The sequence below is a fragment of the Pinus tabuliformis genome, chromosome J (assembly GCF_031772625.1).
Source record: "Pinus tabuliformis cultivar Carrire ecotype Pingquan chromosome J, CPIR1, whole genome shotgun sequence".
Classification (NCBI taxonomy): domain Eukaryota; kingdom Viridiplantae; phylum Streptophyta; class Pinopsida; order Pinales; family Pinaceae; genus Pinus; species Pinus tabuliformis.
In genome coordinates, this window is record NC_142295.1 from 1,550,032,774 (window position 1) to 1,550,053,036 (window position 20,263).

Consider the following 20,263-nt stretch of genomic DNA (forward strand, 5'->3'; position numbering starts at 1 on the left):
AATCGAATGGTTGTTTATGATTATGATTGTAGGTTCAGTGAACATTCAATGTAGAGATATCATAGAGGCATACGGGCCTCCAAAAGCTCCTACCATTGCTGATTACGATGTTAAACTCACATTGAGCAACAATTTCAGAGATACAAATAGATGAATATAGTACAACTGTACATCTTCAACTTTAGGGAAAAGTAGATAGGACATCCTCTGGATCAATCGGTTCTTTACATGTCATACACTTTCAGGCCCTTCCAACAGCCTTGTACTCTCATAGGAAGGTCCAAGATCTTGTTTGTCATGGAAAAGAGAGGCGTAATAAGCTGGATCATAAATAGAACCTCCTAATACATTATCCTCAATTGAAATTTGTCTAGCATGAGTAGGACTTGGTGGATTTGAAAAACCAGGCCTGTTCTCAAAGTCGGCAGGTTGATAAACAGAAGAAATATCTGAAGATACTCCCAACCTATATATCTTGAACCATATGAATGAGGATATCAATCGAATAGAAAACCCAATAGCTTGCATCCAAAATACAACCTTTAGTGAAAATACTGAAAACTTTCCAAATTGAAGGGGCTCGATGTTCCATATCTCACTAGCGAAAAGAATAAACCAGGCAATGTCAAGAGCAAGTGCAGAGGCCAGCAGTACTGCATAAGTCCGACCCAGACTCTGACTGCTACTCTCTATAGCAACTAAAGCAAATAAAGCCACTGCCAAGTTAATTAGCAGAACGCCTGTATAACATGCACCAAGAGACCCAATCAAAGCACATGCAATCAACTATCTACGTCCATAACATAAACAAATACAAAGAAGCGATTTGCTGCAACTGGTTGCCTCTTCAATGTTAACTCCTCCATTCTTCTCTACATCGGGAATCGACTTTTCTGGGTCACCAACGAGGTTCCCCATCTCGAGAGACGGGTCAATCTTTGTGGACCGCAAAACTGAAAGTGCGTGCTACTACACTATCACCATGTGAAAGAGAATAAAGATATCAATTCACAGCATAGAAAGCTTCATTCAACCCGCAACACAACATCACCAGGAAATCACGAGAAAAGTGAGAGCTGCAATCGATGAGGACTCTGTAGCTGCAATCGTTTTCAGCATGTCTCCATTAGTTATCTCAGACAATCATTCTCAAAAACTTGAATAAATAACTCCAACAAACCAATAGAATCATTATCGGGGTGAGAGATTAATTGTAGTCGGTGCGTTGTATCATCTGTAGCCTTCTCCTAATATTCAGAGTTTCTTGCGAAGTTAGAGAGAAACAGTAGATTGGTATTGATGGATTGTAGATTACATTGATTTTCGGCCGAGAGAATGGGTTTATCTAAACTGTGGGATGCCCGGACAGTGGGTGGCCCTTTCTGCAAGCAAGCTTTGGTGCGATGTGCGTTCGTTACACTCCCCCCACAGAAAGCTCAATGGGCTTTTTCCACAAACTGATTGGCTGAGTCTCTGAACGGTGATGATTTCTTTCTTTTTTTTGTTTAACCGACAGTCACACAAAAGCTCTCAGACCGCCGAAGGCATCCCCTTTTCCAATGCACTCTGCAGTAACGCCAATTCCAATAAGTGCGCAGCGTTTAATGGATAGCGACTGTGGAGGGGCAGTGCACAGATGCGTTATATGGCAAAGACAGCGTGTCAGGAGCGCTGGAAAAGAATATGGCATAGGGCCAGGACTGACATGCACATAACAGGCCACAGAAAAACAAGTGGCTCTGATACCATGTTAAACACACATGGACAGCAAAGAATACGAAAGATAAATCAGTGAGTTCATTTTTTTATTAACAATAGATATACATTTATAGTACAAATATGTGACCCTTGGGTTTCAGATCCCAAGGTCTCTTGGACTGCTTTTGTCCATTCGACTTCCACACTAACCCACTTAGGATTAGGTGTCCAACAAATTCCTTCAAACCAAGCTTATGCAAAAATAAAAAATAAAAACTACACACCTTTTTTTACTTTGTAGAAGCCTGATATTGAATCTGATGTACCTCTGTAATCTCGAATCATCCAGTTCTGAAATTGTGATCTGTAGTAGCTTTCTGTGTCCTCTTTCCAATGCCACTAGTCTGAACCAAATTGGATTCTCCAAGAAAGCGTTATGCACAATCTCCCGCAGTGACCTGATTATAGACTGGTTCAGTAGAGCGAACTTGTATGAAGTGCCACGTGTCATTGTTTCAACCTTTGACTCTAAAAAATATATAAAAGAAAACTACAGTTCGTCCTCTTTCTGTAACTTCTTACGAAATTTCAATCCAATGCTCAGAAAGAAAGTTATGACGATTTTCCCCAGGTCACCTGTTTTGAGTGTAATTCAGGAGTCTGCAAAAAGACCAACTTCCTGAGATCATATCTCCGAAAATATCGCGCTAAAAGATCTGAAATTCGGACCCAAGGTTCAGCGCGATTTTTTCTAAAATGGGTTTTTTTTGCGACTTCTGAAACGTCACAGAAAACAAGTTATAGCGAAAATTTCACGATGACCTGTTTGGAGCAGCGAAACCCTAGAATCCAAAGCTCTGATACCAAATGTTATGAAACCAGCTCACAAAAAGATAGAAAAGAGAGATCCACGCCTTAGAATTCAGCCTCTTCGAGGGGGAAACCTCCTTTACATTACATAAATGAACAATTCTTGGATGATACAAATGAAAATACCTCCTTTCTATATATAGGAGTCTAAATGGTCCCAATACAATCAAAGCCTACATAACAATAATATTGTAGGGCACAACAATAACAATAGTGGGCTTCTATGTGGCACAATAGTAACAATATGGGCACTACATGGGTACATCAATATAAATAAGGGGTATAACTACAATAGTGATGGGGTAGTCACTAGTATTATAGGGACCCAACACCAGGGCCGGTGGGATCTCCATTTCTTAGCAAATTTTTTTTTTGGCTAGAGACGTGTTTTGGCGTCTTTAAACCACGGGATCTATCGTTGAGCGCATAAACCTGTGGATTTGGGGAGGCATGCACGCAGGAAATACAAGAGGTGGTCACGCTTGTTGGACTCCCTTGTAACCCCTGTGGGTACCCCTTCGAGTAGTAGCGCATTAGACAGAACTGCGTACGGACTATCTTCCAAGTACCTTCTGGGTCTATCGGAAGCCCCTTAGCTCCTCTGCAACCTCGCCATAGATAAACCGTCGGCCATCTTGCTGCTACAATACACCGAGAACAGCACTCAGAGAGATTACTCGCCCGAACAATAGGGTAGTCGGGTTGTACGGCTAAGGGTACGGTTGATCCTCCTTAGTTAGAGCCCTGAAACATTGGGTCGAGTACTACTGCCAGACCCTTATGTATATTGCGATCTGTATCACCTGACACTCCTCGAGACCATAGTTCCCTTTTCTATCTTGGGATCACGCATCATCTCTGCCAGATCCACTCATGCAAATGGGTACAACAGCAGCAAACATCAGTCCCGCAGTTCCGGATTAGCAGACCAGCCATTCCGAGATCTCCCGGGGCGCTTATTGGTGATCTAGCCCATCAGAATCAGGACGACGAGCTGAGCACGGTGGTACAATTCAATTCTTACTGATTTTTTTTTTTTGGGCAGTCCCAAATCTCAAGAACATCTAATCGGTGCATGGTAGAAACTAGAGCTCAAGCTATGGCCAATGAGAAGATTGACAAACTTGAACAAACCTTGCAATCCATCCAAAGTCAACTTGACAGACTATCTCTCCTAATCCCGAAGGGCAAGGAGGAAGCCCACGAGGAGGCGTATAATGGCAATGGACACAGTGAGGGTGAGTCTAGCCACTCTCCTCACGTCTGGCGCACCCACCAACAATCCCGTCAGCGACCTCCCAAGTTGGATATGCATAAATTTGACGGTTCTCACCCAGCAGCATGGATAGCACAAATGGAGTAGTATTTCAATCTGAATAACATCTTAGATGATGAGACTCAGCTTATGGTGGGGAGCATGTACTTGGACAATGAAAGGTGGCAATGGTGGGAATGGCATCAACGTTGCAATGGACCTTTTCGGGCTTGGACCAAATTCAAAAAAGCTCTTACAGACCGCTTTGACCAGGAATATTATTTTTTGGGTCGTCTTACTAAGCTCCAATAGACTGGCACAGTGGATGAATATATTACAGCCTTTGAAGCCTTAGCCTTCCGCACTTGGGGTCTCTCAGATGTGTTCTACACGGAATGTTTTATCAGCGGTCTTAAAGAAGTCATCAAAGCCCAAGTCCTACTGCACCACCCTCCCACATGGACGGAGGCTTGCAAGGTAGCTCGTAACGTGGAACGTGCATTAGCAACCCAGTACAGTCGCCCAAATTTCTCCGCTAAAGGTCGCCCCCCACAGGCTCACAACACGACTCAAACACTTAAGGTCCAAAAGGTGTCACCTGCGAAAATGGCCGAAAGAAGAAAGCAAGGATTATGTTACTACTGTGATGAAAAATACTCCCCATGTCATAAATGCAAGGAGCCCAATTTTTTTCAAATTGATGCCATTGACTACAGCTCAATAGAGGAAGATCCACCACTTGAGGAACATGAGGCGCTAGAAGAGGACAACCAAAAGGACAATATCTCTGATGAACCAGTTATTTCGCTGCATGCTTTGGCAGGGATTTCTTCACCTCAAACTCTCAATCAGAGGTTTTATTAAACATCGCCCAGTAGTAGTCTTGATTAATAGTGGAAGTACACATAATTTCATCCATCAAAAAGTCGCGGAAGCAGTGCATTGTTTTGTACGAGCAGTTTCTAACTTCCAAGTCCAAATTGCGACACAATGAAATGTGAAGGCCGTTGTGAAAATGTCAAACTTCAAATGGGGGATTATTAGTTGAAAACCCACATGTTTTCCATACACATGGGAGGATGCGACATTGTCCTTGGCGCTGAATGGCTCCGCACTCGTGGGCCAATCACAATGGATTTCCAAGAGTTATATATGAGTTTTAAGTAGAACAACTCCACACATACCCTCCGTGGAATCTAGGCGGGAGCTCCCTCTATCATCAGCTCGCATAGGATGGAAAATTGCTAAAAAAGGGCCATCATGGAGTTATAGCTCAATTTAATGCCATCCAGGTAGTCGAAACCAAGTCTCTGTCGATTCATCCTGAGATGCAACAGATTTTAAATAACCATATGCCGGTCTTTGACAAGCCTCATGAGCTTCCACCCTCGAGAGGGGAACATGATCATAGCATCAACTTCATTCCAGGGGCCCAACCCCCAAATGTGCGCCCATACAGATATCCGTTCACCCAAAAGAATGAAATAGAAAAAATAATCAAGGAACTTTTGGAAGCACGTGTCATTCGTCCCAACATTAGTCCTTATTCATCACCGGTGGTCATGGTGCTCAAGAAAGATGGGGAGTGGCGGATGTGTCCAGACTTCAGGGCCCTCAATAAGTTGACAGTCAAAGATAAATTTCCCATCCCAGTGGTTGACGATTTACTGGATGAACTCAATGGGGCTCAATTCTTCACTAAGCTGGATCTTCGCTCGGGCTACCACCAAATTCGCATGAAGGAAGTTGACATTCCAAAGACTGCTTTCAGAACTCATGAAGGCCATTATGAGTTCCTGGTCATGCCATTCGGTCTTTGTAATGCCCCCTCTACTTTTCAGAGCCTTATGAACCACATTCTCAAACCATATCTCAGGAAATTTGTCCTTGTCTTCTTTGATGACATCCTCATCTATAGTTGCACTTGGGCCGCACATCTTCAGCATGTAGATCTACTCTTGCAACTGCTCCGCAAGCATAAATTATTTGTCAAGATGTCCAAGTGTTCGTTTGGCATGGAAGAAGTCGAGTATTTGGGCCACATTGTGGGGCGTGAAGGTGTCAAGGTGGACCCCAAAAAGATCCAGGCAATGCAGGATTGGCCTCAACCTAAGACCTTGAAGAGCTTGAGAGGATTTTTGGGTCTCACAGGCTATTATCGTAAATTTGTCCGCAACTATGGTCGCATAGCGAAGCCCCTCACTCAACTCCTGAAGAAAAATTCATTCTTCTGGAATGAGGAAGCACAACAGGCATTTACAGCTCTAAAAAATTCCATTTGTTCCACTCCAGTCTTAGCACTACCTGACTTCACCAAATCTTTTGTCATTGAATGTGATGCTTCGGGTACAGGTATTGGGGCGGTCTTAATGCAGGAAGGGCGACCTTTGGCCTTCACAAGCCAACAACTAAGTGGGAAGAATCTGGGCCAGTCTACCTAGGAGAAGGAAATGATGGCCATCTTACATGCAGTAGAGACTTGGCGACCTTACTTATTGGGGCGATGTTTCCAAATCCGCACAGATCATCACATTCTTAAATATTTTTTGGAGCAACGCCTATCCTCCCCACAACAAAATAAATGGCTCGCCAAAATGCTGGGATATGATTATGAGATCATTTACAAGAAAGGGAAAGACAATAGTGTAGCAGATGCATTATCTCGCCAATTTGATGAGGAAAGTACTATGCTATCAATTTCCCTCCCCGTTCCAGAATGGATTGAAGAGGCTCGCAGGGAATGGTTTTCACATCCCGGGCTCTCCCAACTCATTTCTTAATTGTAGGTAGATCCAAATTCCACCAAGGGCTACTCGTGGCAGGATGAGATTCTTCGCTACAAGGACAGAGTCGTAATATCACCCACATCCACCCTCAAAAGTCGCATTTTGGCAGAATTGCACTCATCCCCCATTGCAGGACATTCAGGCTTTCAGAAGACGTATGCTCGCACCAGAAGATCATTTTTTTGGAGAGGCATGAAAAAGGACATCCTTACTTTCGTAGCAAAATGCGATGTCTGTCAACGCCACAAAGGGGAGACCGTCAACACACCAGGCACATTACAATCGTTGCCCATCCCGGCATCAATTTGGACGGAGGTTTCTATGAATTTCATTACAGGTCTTCCAAAGTCAGGAAACAATTCATTCATCATGGTGGTTGTGGACAGACTTTCGAAGTATGCTCATTTCTGCGCCCTACCCCACCCGTTTACACCAACTTTGGTCGCTCAATCTTTCATGGATCAGATCTTCAAATTGCATTGCATGCCCACTTCTATTGTGTCCGATCGCGACCCGATCTTCACCAGTAATTTTTGGCAGGAACTTTTCAAGATACAAGGCACTCAACTAAAAATCAGTACTGCCTATCATCCGCAAACAGATGGTCAAACTGAACAAATGTCTGGAAACCTACCTTAGGTGTTTCACTTCAGAAAAGCAACATCTTTGGGTACAGTGGTTACCTCTGGCTGAATGGTGGTATAACACCAACTATCATTCCACCACCAAAATGACTCCATATGAAGCAGTATATGGTCAACTCCCTCCTTCCCCTACTTCTTATATCAAGGGGTGCTCAAAAGTACAAGCAGTGGATCAACTCCTACAACACCGCGCAACCATGCTCACCCATCTTAGAGAGAATATTCATCAAGCTCAAAACTGCATGAAGCAACAGGTAGACCAGCATCACTCAGAGCGTCAATTTCAAGAAGGGGATCAGGTCTTTTGAGGCTGCAACCATATAAGCAAACATCACTCAAAGACAAGGGTTGTCAGAAACTATCTCTAAAATTCTACGGACCATATCAAGTACTTCAGCGCATTTGAGAAGTGGCTTACAAGTTGGCTTTGCCACCTACTGCAAAAATCCATCTAGTTTTCCATGTCTCATGCCTCAAGAAAGTGATTGGGAACAATTGCAGAATTCAAACCAGTCTACCTGAATTGGACGAAGAAGGGTCAATCTGGCTCCAACCTGAACAGGTCCTAGACACACAAGACAGGCACTTGCAGGGCCGCATGATTAGGGAAGTCCTCGTCAAGTGGAAAGACACCTCTCCAGAAGATGCAACTTGGGAACCAACCGCTATTCTTCAGCAGTTTCCACAACTTCAGCCTTGAGGACAAGGCTAGTCTTAAGGGGGAGGGCATGTTAGGGTCCCACCCTAACCCCCTTATTTATGTAATGGGATCGATTCATAGTCAAGGATCAATAAATCCCATATTAATAATTGTAAGTGGTTAACCCGCAATTAATGACGGGACCACAGTTAGTTGCAAATGGGTCGTAGTATTAGATAGATGGTATTAATAAAACCCATGGTATTGATCCTTGGTATTGCATGTATGAGTCATATATAAAGGATAGAGATTCCCTGCGAGGAGCATCGTGTCTTATTTTTGAATTGAGCTCTGCTCTATTGGAGGTTGCCCCCTCGAAGAGGCCAGTGAACATTGCTTTCTGAATAATAAAATATTTGTTGTTGTCTCTCATTAATCTATGTTCTGGGTATCTTTCTTCGCGTATTCTATATTTGGGTATCTTTTTGCAGGTTAAGAGCATAACAGAAGGACTGACTGTTTCTCCATGGACGTAGCCCAAACTGGGTGAACCACGTATATCTGTGTGTCTCTTGTTTTATGCGTTTTCTATGTTTATATTTTTGCAATATTTTATGTGTTCCATTGCTTTGTAATATCTAATTTTCTAACAACTGGTATTAGAGCCGAAAGGCCTATTTGGCTGATAAACTCGCAGGAGAGAAGGGTTCCTGGTTCGAGTGGAGCAGTGGTGGAAGATGGTAGGTTTAGGGTCGAAAAATTCAATGGCCAAAACTACCAGTTGTGGAAGATGCAGATGGAAGATTATATATATATATAAGAGATATATGTACCTACCATTGAGCGGAAAGACAAAGAAACCGATGAGTATGACAGACACAGAATGGGATATTCTCGACAGAAAGGCACTTGGAACAATACGGCTGTGCCTAGCGGCGTCGGTAGCGTTTAATATTTCAAAGGAAACGACAACAGAGGGTTTAATGTTAGCATTGGCCAAACTATATGAAAAACCCTCGGCCTCAAATAAGGTATTTCTTATGAAGCATTTATTTAATATGAAGATGTCAGAAGGTGGATTTGTTGTAGACCATTTAAATGATTTTAATATAGTTACAAGTCAGTTAAGTTCTGTAGGGGTAACTTTTGATAATGAAGTTAGGGCTATGTTATTTCTGTGCTCATTGCCAGAAAGTTGGAATGGTTTAGTTATGGTCATTAGTAACTCTATCTCTGGATCTAGTACTTTAAAGTTTGATGATGTTGTTGGTGCAATCCTTAGCGAGGAAATGCAACGGAAAAGCTCTGGTGAGACATTAGGTAATGCTTTGAATGCAGAGACTAGGGGAAGAAAAATGGAAAGAGGAAAGAGCCCAAGATACCGCAGTAAGTCAAGAAAAGGCAGATCCAAGTCCAGATCTGGGTTAGTGTGCTGGAAATGCGGGAAGAAACGACACCTGAAGAAAGGCTGCAAGTCTCGGAAGGGAAAAGAAGGAGACGCGCAACAAGAAACTAAGCATGAAGCGAATGTAATAGGTAATGTGTTGCAAGATGCTTTGATTCTTTCATTAGAAGATATTATTGATGCCTGGGTGATAGATTCAAGGGCCTCATTCCATGTCACACCTGATAGGAAACATTTTCATGATTATGTTCAAGGAGATTTTGGACAGGTTTGATTGGGTGATGATAAACCTTGTAAAATCATTGGAATGGGTACAATTTTCATAGAACAACAAAATGGAAATCAATGGCTACTGAAGGAGGTAAGGCATTTTCCAGATCTGAAGAAAAATATGATTTCAACGGGGCAGTTGGGAGGTGAAGGTTGCATAACTACTTTCACAGATAAAACCTGGAAGGTCACTAAAGGATCCCTGGTAATAGCGAAAGGAGGAAAGGTTGGTACATTGTATTCATGCAATGGTATTTCTAATTCTGTTAATGCTTTAACCTCTACAGGAGAAGATACGACACTATGGCATCATAGGCTCGGGCACATGAGTGAGAAGGGGATGCAGATTCTTCACTCAAGAAATTTGTTGCAGGTTTGAAGCATGTTGATTTAAAATTCTGTGAGAATTGTGTTTATGGAAAACAGAAGAGAGTCAGATTCCTTAGAGTTGGGAAAGAAAAGAAGATCGAAAAATTAGAGTTTGTGCATACATATATATGGGGACCTGCTTAGGTATCATCTCTTGGTGGCTCTCGTTATTATGTTACATTTGTTGATGATGCAACCAGAAAAACCTGGATTTATTGTATTCGAAATAAATCTGATGTATTTGATACTTTCAAGAAATGGAAAGCTTTGGTTGAAAATGAGACAGGAAAAAGGTTGAAGTGTCTCAGATCAGACAATGAAGGTGAATATTGCAGCAAAGAGTTTGATAGGTACTGTTTTGAGAATGGAATTCGCAGATAGAAGACAGTTCCAGGAACACCACAAGAAAATGGTGTGTCAGAAAGGATGAACAGGACAATCATGGAGCGTGCAAGGTTCATGAGATTGCATGCAAGATTGCCTTTACAATTTTGGGCAGATGCTGTAGATACTGTTGTTTATCTAATAAACAGAGGGCCTTCAAGTTCCTTGGATGGTGGTATTCCAGAGGAGGCATGGACAGGTAAAAAGGTAAACTACTATTTTTTAAAGACTTTTGGTTGTGAAGCTTTTGTCCATATTAATAAAGAAAATAGAACAAAGCTTGAGGCAAAATCAAAGAAATGTACCTTTAATGGATATGGTGTTAATGTTTTTGGTTATCGCTTTTGTGATTATGAAAAACACAAAATCATTATGAGCAGAGATGTCATATTAAATGAAAAGGTTTTGTATATGGATCAGCTGCAGGAAAAAGAAAACAGAAAATACACAGTGTTTAACGATATCACAGGAAAAGTGATGGTGCCTGAAAATCATAATGATCAATAGCCAGAACAACAAGCACTTCAAACACCTGAAATTGGTGTTAGAAGATCTACCAGGATAAGTAGACCCCCTAAACGATACTCTCCTTCATTATATTATGTATTGTTGACTGATTCTGGTGAATCAGAATGTTATGAAGAAGTAGTGCAGGTAGAAACCAGGAAGAAGTGGGAGCAAGCCATGAAAGAAGAGATGGACTCCTTAGCACATAACCAGACTTGGGACTTAGTCAGGTTGCCTACAAGTAAAACAACATTGCAGAATAAATGGGTTTACAAGTTGAAGGAAGAAGATGGAGGTAGAAAAAGTTATAAATCTAGACCTGTGGTGAAAGGGTTTGCACAGAAAAAGGGTATAGATTTTGATGAAATATTTTCTGCTGTTGTGAAAATGACTTCAATCAGAACTATTTTAAGTCTAGTAGCAGCTGAAGATTTGCATCTTGAGCAGTTAGATGTAAAGACAACCTTTCTCCATGGGGATTTGGAGGAAGAGATATATATGCAGCAACCACAAGGATATGAGGTAAAAGGGAAGGAGAAACTAGTGTGCAGGTTGAAGAAGAGCTTGTATGGCTTAAAACAGGCTCCAAGGTAGTGGTATCTAAAATTTGACAGGTTTATGTTTGAACAAGGTTATACTAGGTGTCACTCTGATCATTGTGTTTATCTCAAAAGGCAAAATGATGGCAACTATATTATATTGTTATTGTATGTAGATGACATGCTTGTTGCAGGTTCTAACATGCAGGAAATAAATGTGCTCAAAAGAAAATTGGCAAACTCATTTGCAATGAAGGATTTGGGTGCTGCAAAACAAATCCTTGGTATGAAAATAACTAGAGACAGGAAGAATCACAAATTAACATTGTCTCAAAGTGAGTACATAGAAAAGGTTTTGAGAAGGTTTAATATGCATAATGCAAAACCAGTTAGTATACCTTTGGCTGGCCATTTCAAATTAAGTAAAGAGGAGTGTCCCAAGACTCGGGAAGAAATGGCTCATATGTCTAAAGTTCCATATGCATCAGCAGTTGGAAGCTTAATGTATGCAATGGTCTGCACAAGGCCTGATATTGCACATGCAATGGGAGTTGTAAGCAGGTACATGAACAATCCAGGAAAAGAACATTGGTTGGCGGTGAAGTGGATTCTCAGGTATTTGAGAGGTACCACAAATCAAGCATTATGCTTTGGTGGTTCAAACATTGCTCTATAGGGATATGTTGATGCAGATATGATAAGTGATAGAGATAATAGGAGGAGCACAACAGGGTATGTGTTTACTGTAGGTGGAACAACTGTCAGTTGAGTCTCAAAACTGCAAAGTGTTGTTGCACTCTCAACAACAGAAACAGAGTATGTTGCTGCTACAGAGGCTAGTAAAGAAATGATTTGGTTACAAAGGTTTCTGGATGAATTGGGTAAGAAGCAGGAGTTGGGTAGGTTATATAGTGACAGCCAGAGTGCCATACATCTTGCAAAGAACTCTGCATTTCATTCCAAGGCTAAGCATATACAGCTCAAGTACCATTTCATACAGTCAGCATTGGAAGATGGACAGTTGAAGCCGAAAAGATACACACTAGCCAGAATCTTGCAGATATGTTAACAAAAGCTGTAACCTAGGAGAAACTGAGAATATGCTCAGTTTCAATTGGTCTTCAAGTATGATGAAGAAGATGAGAAACAATGAGGTCCAAAGTGGAGTCATTGTCTAGCAAATGAAGCAACGGTGGAGTTGTTATAATCAATCTCCAAGTGGGAGATTGTTGGGTGTGGAGCCTGATTATCTTCTGTATTCAAAGGTTTCAGCCGGATGTATACCCCAGGAAGATTGTACACCCTCCACGCGGGGGGGACTTGACCCCCCCCGCGCGGGGGTTCAGAGGGGCCCACCCCCCCGACGGGGCTGCCCCCGAAGCAAAAAATAGATGTAAAATTGCCTTCTAAAATGTTGTAATTTCGTAGTCAATCTAAGCCATTCATTAGGCGGAGATCTTACTATAGAAGTTATGTTTAATTTAGGGGTTTTTGCCCTAGAAGGCAACCCCTCACTATATATGAGGGAATTGTATTGCGTCTATGCATATCTGTATTATGAGTGAGGAAGAGAGAGGAGATTGAGAGCGAAGAGGGAGTTACAACGGATCAACTGTAGGTTGTATCTCTTTAGTTTGCTGGATAATATAAAAAGAAGGATTGGTTGTTTCTCCGTGGACGTAGCCCAAACTGGGTGAACCACGTATATCTGTGTCTCTCTTGTTTTATGCGTTTTCTGTGTTTATATTTCTGCAATATTTTATGTGTTCCATTGCTCTGTAATATATAATTTTCTAACATGTTGGTTCTCCTTTCTTGAATTAGACTGCTACATCTGAGGACTTTGATGCTTCTTTTGTGATAAGTTCTTTGAATTTGTTCTTCAATGCTTTCTTATCATTTTTAAGGTTTCTTTTTTTTTAGTAGACTTTGATTATGATTTTTGAGACGTAAAAGCTCTTCAATTTTTGATTCATTAATCTCATTTTCAATGTTTTGACATTTAAGTTTCTTCTTTCAAATCTCTGATTTGTTCTAATAACCTTTGATTAAGGGCTTTTAAATGCAAATTTTCTTCATCATTTTCTGATAAATTCTTATTGAATTTATTCTACAAGAATATAATTTTCTTCTTTTAATTTTTTTCTTGTATATTTGGACTTCTTGACCTTCACAGGTAATTTTTGACAATGGTCCCTTAGACGCAAAATCTCCTCGTCCTTTTCTTTTGACTTATTGTAAAACCTATCTTCGAGATCTTTATATTTCTTTTTTGATACATTTCTTTTCTGTTCAAGCTCTACGAGTTCTTCCTCTAATCTTTTTTTTTTATGTCTGTGTATTACCTTGATGTTCTTTAGTACTAAATAATCTCCCACATGTTGGACAATATAATTTGCAATTTTTTTGAATATATATATACCCAATTTCCGTTAAACAAAATGGACATTTAGTCGAAAATGTTGACTTATTCATGAAGTTCATATTTTTCCTAATAACTTCGTACTTAGAACACTTAAAAATTCTTTTGAATTGATTTTTTCCTTCGATATTCCTTGCCTTCAACACTAAAAATTATTTTAATATATTTATATGCTCTTTCTTCTAATTTGAATTGAAACTTGAACCTTGAATGACTTGAACTTTTTCTACTTTTGAGTTCAACTTGGGTTATTTCTAATTACCCTTTTTCTTCTTTTAATTTTTCCAGATAAGCTTAGAACTTTTCTATGAACTAAAAAACAATCCACTTTGCAAATTTAATTCTCTTCAATAATCCACTTCTTAAAATTTCTTTATTATATTATATATATATATATATATATATATATATATGACCTTGAATGATATTTTATAATTAATATCTCGTCTAGTGACTCTGTTGATTTTGAAAAGAACAATTAAAATCAGTGTTGTAGTTGAGAATTGCCACCAGACAAACTGTTAGGACGAATTGGTTGTGACAGTAGAATAAGTATAGACTTTGATTGTTCATTTTTTTAAACTACAAATTTGATTAATTGTAAACTATACAACATAAGTGGCCCAAATATGACCGATACCGTTGCCAGTGAGTGGATTAAAGCATATATTCGATGATTTGTGTGGAATTGCAATTTTGATAACGACGGAACAAGGAATAACCGAGTAATAGGCGACATGATGGCGGTATCAGCTGACAACGGAAATAACAATGGTGACATTGGAAGTAAACAACGAAAATGGCGATGGTGGCGCTCATAGCCTGCAGCGATGGCTGTCCTGTGGTTGCGGCGGCTACGATGGCTCTCCTACGATAGTTGCGGTAGCTGCGATGGTTGTCCGACAGTTGTTGGACGACATGTTTTTAATTTTATTTAGATTTTTCATATGTATAAAAATATTTTTATTCTTATATATATATATGATTATTTTAAAAAAAAATATATATATATATATAAATTTTTAAAATAATCTCTTTTATATATATATATTTTTAAATATATATATGATTTTTTTTTTTAAATAATCTCTTATATATAGAATCTTTTTTCAATATTTTTTTTTAATATATAATATTTTTTTAGTGGCCAAAGGCCTAACAATAAATTGGAGAACCTCCAAACTCTATGTAGTGAAATACTTCAATTGTGCAACAACAAAGTTGACAGAAAATTGATGGCCAGAGGCTGGATCAGACTGGGTTTCTGCAACAGTTGAGCGACCAGAGGATCAAACAACTTTTGATACTAATATTATGAACAAAGTTCATAAATGCAACTAAATACTCAGAAGATCTAAAATATATAAATTTCCATGATAGGACAATAATATACATATATAAGAAATGCACAAAAGATATGAGATGATGATATTACAACTAAGAGTCCCGTTTATTAGGTACCCATTCACTAATGGTCATGTCCTTATAGACATGACTCTTCAATACTAATTATTAGTTAATTCTTCATTATTTATGATTGCTATTACTTATATTTATTTATATATATTTTATTCATAACATACTACATTGTGAGAAAAGATGAACATGAAGTCAAAGAGATCTACAATATTCCATCCTTAGACATACAGGCAAATAGAAGTAGTCAACAAGGCTTTGACGCAACATTTTAGGAGTTACAATTAGAAGCATTCAAAGGCCTGAGATTCAAATATGGTATATATACAACACTCTTATAACAAAGAAGTCCACACTTTTGTTGGTAAGTCGCCATTTGAAACTTGTTTTAGATATTTGCCATCTTCACCTTTCAATATTACATATGGGTAGCAAGGAGGAGTGAGGGCGGATCTTGTAGGGGATGCCTCGAGGACTTGAAAATTTGTGGAGAAGATCAAGCAATTCATATAAAGGTACAATAGACACTGCAAAATTCACAGTAAAATATAAGGTCAGGCATGATCAACAGATAACTGAGAAGTCCTTCAAGGTGGGAGACAAAGTATGGTTACAATTGGACAAGGAAAGGATATAGGGTCCTAATAAGAAAATCAAGGCTTTGTGTTATGGTCCCTTTGAGATATTATAAAAGGTTGGAGATAACACTTATAAAATGAGTGTACCTCCATACAAACACATTTACTCAATGGTTTGCGAATGTAAAGAATCTAAAGCTCTATGAGCCTTCCATGCTAGATAAGGAAGAGAACAAGTCCTACTTTCTATAGAGGATTTGGCACTAAAGACTCGGGTAAAGTTGATAGAAGATACAATTTTGCAAAAGAGGTCTTGAACTATAAGACTAGGGCAGCATGACCTTTGGTAGATTGGGTTCAAAAGATAACTTCAAGGTAATGCTAAATGGTTGACCCGAGAGAAGGTGGAGTAAAATTTTCCTCACCTCATTCAATAGAAGTTTTTTGGGACCAAAAGCCTTCCAAAATGGTGAGGTGTGATCCCGATTGGATCAATATATTATTTTTCATCCATCTTGATGTTTTCATGGTGGAAAAAGTGAAGGAATTAACACATAGGACCATTTTTAATGGCGGAATCCAATTTGGTAAATTGGTGTTTGAAACCTTTCAAGAATAGTTTGACACATCAGACAATGTTGTTTTGGGGATAAAACTTTTCCACTTAACTACACACCTTTTTTTCCTATTCCACACACAAAGACCTTTCCAACAACACAAGAATTGCCTCAACCAAAGTCTATATGCAAATGTTATGCCGCTTGAAAGTTGACCTTCCTATTTTGACCACTATAATTCAAGAGGATGCCACATCAACCCCCATTACTCATGGAAAAGGGGTTAGCCACGTGATAGTGATAAAGAAGACTCTAGAAGAGTCAATATTGTAACTCTAGTTAAGAGTTGAAGGAGTCAAACTTAACCACTAGTAGGATATTGGAATGTGTTATAATCAGACCATTAGGAGTAAGAGGGGTTCCATTCTATTGGAGGGCATTTTATTCCATAGATGAGTAGAATAGCTGAGAGTGGCTAGGGAGAGAGAAAACAAAGAGGATTTATGCACTAGAGAAGCCCACGAGCCACAATCCTCACTTCTTTGTACTTGCATCCATTTTCTATTCAGAGAAAGAGATTAGAGCAGCATCACCTTCCATATAGGTCTTCTCTCCAAAGAGTTTCCTAGGATATATCTTGTGTCAATTGTGGTTTGTGTGTTTTTATTTCGTTGTTCTCTATTTTTCTACATAATTATAATTTGCATGCATAGAAAATACAAAATAATTAACAAATCCATAAATCTAAGGATAAATAAACACTTATAATGTAGATTTTGGATTTTAAGCGTAATTTTATCAATTTTATTGGGATGAATTGTCTAGTGGAATATTTATGGCAATTGACATATCACACTAGGTTAAGAGGAGGATGATGTAATTGTGAGTGGGGAATTTCAATAAATCAAAGTTGTGATTTCATAAGCTATATTTTAATGAACATAAATCACCCAATGTTTGGCTCAACCAATGGGATGTAAACACAAGTAAGGTAAAATGGTAAAACCACTAAAGTTTGAGTGTTTTGAGTGCACAAATATATGATCTCCAATATCATTATTAATATTTTTTTATAACTCCAAAAGAATGTTGTCAAAATTTTGTGCAAAACAATGCAAAAATGATGCAAAGAAACAGAGTTTTCTTTTTTTTAAGTGTTTTAGCATCATATCCCAATGCAAAAGCTACACTCTAAATAATGCCCAAACACTATGCTTACTGGGAAATATCATCAAGCCAAGGTTGAGAGAAAAGCAATGATACTATTGCTCTATAGTATCGTGGGAAAAATCTAGCAAGAATAAGCTGCTTTATATTTGGTTACATTGTTATGACTCTTGATGAGCTCATAAAAGCAACAATTAGATAGGTTGCTCTCTCTTCGGCAATGCCCTTGTTTATAGAAAAGTGGTGCTACTTTATTTCATAAATGACTCAAGGAGTGACATTATAGAAATATGGTGATAGAATTGCAACTGCTCAAGAAAATTAATCTACATCAAGAGACACAATTCTACTCTACTGCAAACATGAATCAATCACATACATAAGAACACAATTGTACCTAGGGAAATCTATTGGTAAAAACCCCTTAAGCCTGCTTGGATTAGTCAGATGAATAGTGAATCCATTCCAATTGCAAGCTCCAACTCTGAGCTCAACCTGCAAAAGAATAACTGTTCTCTCTACTCAATGAGAAGCCTCCTCTGTCTAGACCCTTGTTATTCACCCCCCTTCACATCCCATAGGTAAAATTTTTGTTAGGATACCATACTTTGTGAGTCCATATGATTTTCCCTAATTGAGAATAATTTTCTCTTTTCAAATGTTTGGGATCACTCTCATCCAATTAATGGGATCCACACATTCCCCCCCCCCCCCCCCCCTTCAAATGTTTCATCCCTAAACTTTTAGAAATGCTAAGAAGCCATACATTTCTGTTTGCAACCAAGGAATCATTTTCCCTTTAGCAAAGAATTCACTTGCAAATTACAAAGCCTTTATGTTCTTTGTGCCATTGAAGGAGGTGTGATCTTTGACCAAGGATTTACTTCTCTTCTATATTTCATGCTTTGCATTTGGATTGATTCCCTCCATCAACAAGGTACAACATGACACTTGGAGGGTTACTTGACATGGCCATGATTTCATGTTTTACTTTGAGATACATTACACAAATTTCCATCCTTGGAATCTTTCCTTGCAATGACAAAAGAGTAAAGTTTGGGTGTACATGAAATTATTATTTCTTTAAATACATAAAAAGAGTTTGCAAACATGATTAGGAATGGACTTAGTAGACTCATGTAAAAGTTATGGTTTTATTATAATGAATTCATTTGATATAATGTGGTTAATCCCACTTTATGCCAATGATTAAGTATTATGATATTATTACAATGTAGCTTTTTTAGTTAAATATTATTTAGCTGTAATTTATTATTCACTTATATGAAAGTGACTTTCATTTATAGTAAGCCTTATATCTCAACAAAAATTGCCATGCATCCCTTCCTTATTTGTTTATAAGGTCTCCTAGTAAATAAGAGGAAGGATCCTCTTTACAACTTCACAGTGACTCTTAGGTTATTGAGCCTTTACCCAATCCAACACCACTCATATCTATTGTTATTTGGAACGGGGTACTGAACACGGTCTTCAAATTTTTCTTTCATAAGAACTATATGTGAAGCCTTTCAAGATTGGACTTGCAGGGAAAATTTTAAGGATGAAAATTTACCTTAACTTTTAGAAACCTTGGCGAATCTCACTAGTCCATGATATGCCATCTACAAAATGTTTGGTGGTATTTCTCTAAAAATATTCAATATATAATATTTTTATATAGTCTCTATATAAAATTTTAGTGATTTTTAAGGCAAAATAACTTTATACTATAAAATTTGGGCGAAATATTTTTAGAAAAAATGGAAATTAACAAATATTTTTTTTTGGAAAAAGCATGGAAAATTAACCCACTTGCGAATATTAGCCCCTAATTTTTTCCCTAGATTGGAGTAGACAACCATTGATTTACATCAACTTATTTTATCCACATACTCAAATTTTGCATTGTATTAATCTTTCATATTTAAAATTATTTCACTGTGATGCACACATGCTCATACACATAAATATTTTATTTACTAATTTGTTTGTGACTTGTGGAGATAACTTTTGGCTAGATAGCTCTTGAACAAAAGGATGCGCGTCGGAGATGGAGCTGCCAATCACGGAAGCCATGGCTGCCTGCGCCCAATAGTTTCCGACCAGGCGGCCAATGATCATCCTACAGGAGCTGCTCCGCCCAATAGCCATTCTACGGACGTTACTCCCGCCACCCCAGCCGGCTGTTTCTGTACGCGGCTTTGCACCGAACGTGGCACCACAGCATTCAAATCCTCTGCATGTCATCAACTCCCCATGCAATACTCTGGACCCTTCGGCCCTGCTCACCCTCTATTTAAACTCCCTCACAAGGCATAACTCTCTTTTCCCCCAGCCCCGCGGGCTGGCGGGCCGTCTCTCTCTCGTTTTTCACTCTTCTCCCTTCATGGCGTCTCTGTCCGCAACATGGCTTCGGCTCTCCGTCCCCGGCGTATGCGCGGCTCCTCACTCAGGTTAGCTTTCAGTATTTCTCATTATATTTCTTTCTTTCATAAATTTAGGGATGTGTTTCTTCACATTATCGACTATATGCTACACTTTTAGCTTGTTCTACATCTATAGCTGGTATACTTTCACGTAATTTCCTGGGGTTTTTTAATTGTCTGTTTTGATATCCTCCCTGCGATAAGGGTTCATTATGTTAAAAGCTCTTCTAAACAGAATCAGAGCTACCATTTATATTTACAGCCCATGTCAGGACTTTCGATGTAGAGTAGGAAAATGGTGGTTAATTTTTCGGTGCTATTGCTGCTGCT

The 20,263-nt window shown here is 39.0% G+C and overlaps 1 protein-coding gene across 1 annotated transcript; it reads right to left on the reverse strand.

Annotated features, from left to right (window-relative positions):
* Window positions 1-231: 231 nt before the first annotated feature.
* Window positions 232-19,754, reverse strand: LOC149233410 (uncharacterized). Its single transcript, XM_089382188.1, has 2 exons — window positions 19,488-19,754; window positions 232-786 (listed from the first exon to the last, which is right to left on the reverse strand). Exons 1-2 carry the CDS (start codon window positions 19,752-19,754, stop codon window positions 232-234), a joined length of 822 nt encoding a protein of 273 aa, XP_089238314.1.
* Between the last annotated feature and the right edge of the window lie 509 nt (window positions 19,755-20,263).

Bases quoted from the DNA above. Each gene is read 5' to 3' on its own strand.
- LOC149233410 (XM_089382188.1), bottom strand. From the start codon at position 19,754: ATGACATGCAGAGGATTTGAATGCTGTGGTGCCACGTTCGGTGCAAAG. The intron at 787-19,487 runs GTAAATAAAATA...GGACGTAGATAG, and splicing joins CACAAGTCACAAACAAATTA to TTGATTGCATGTGCTTTGAT.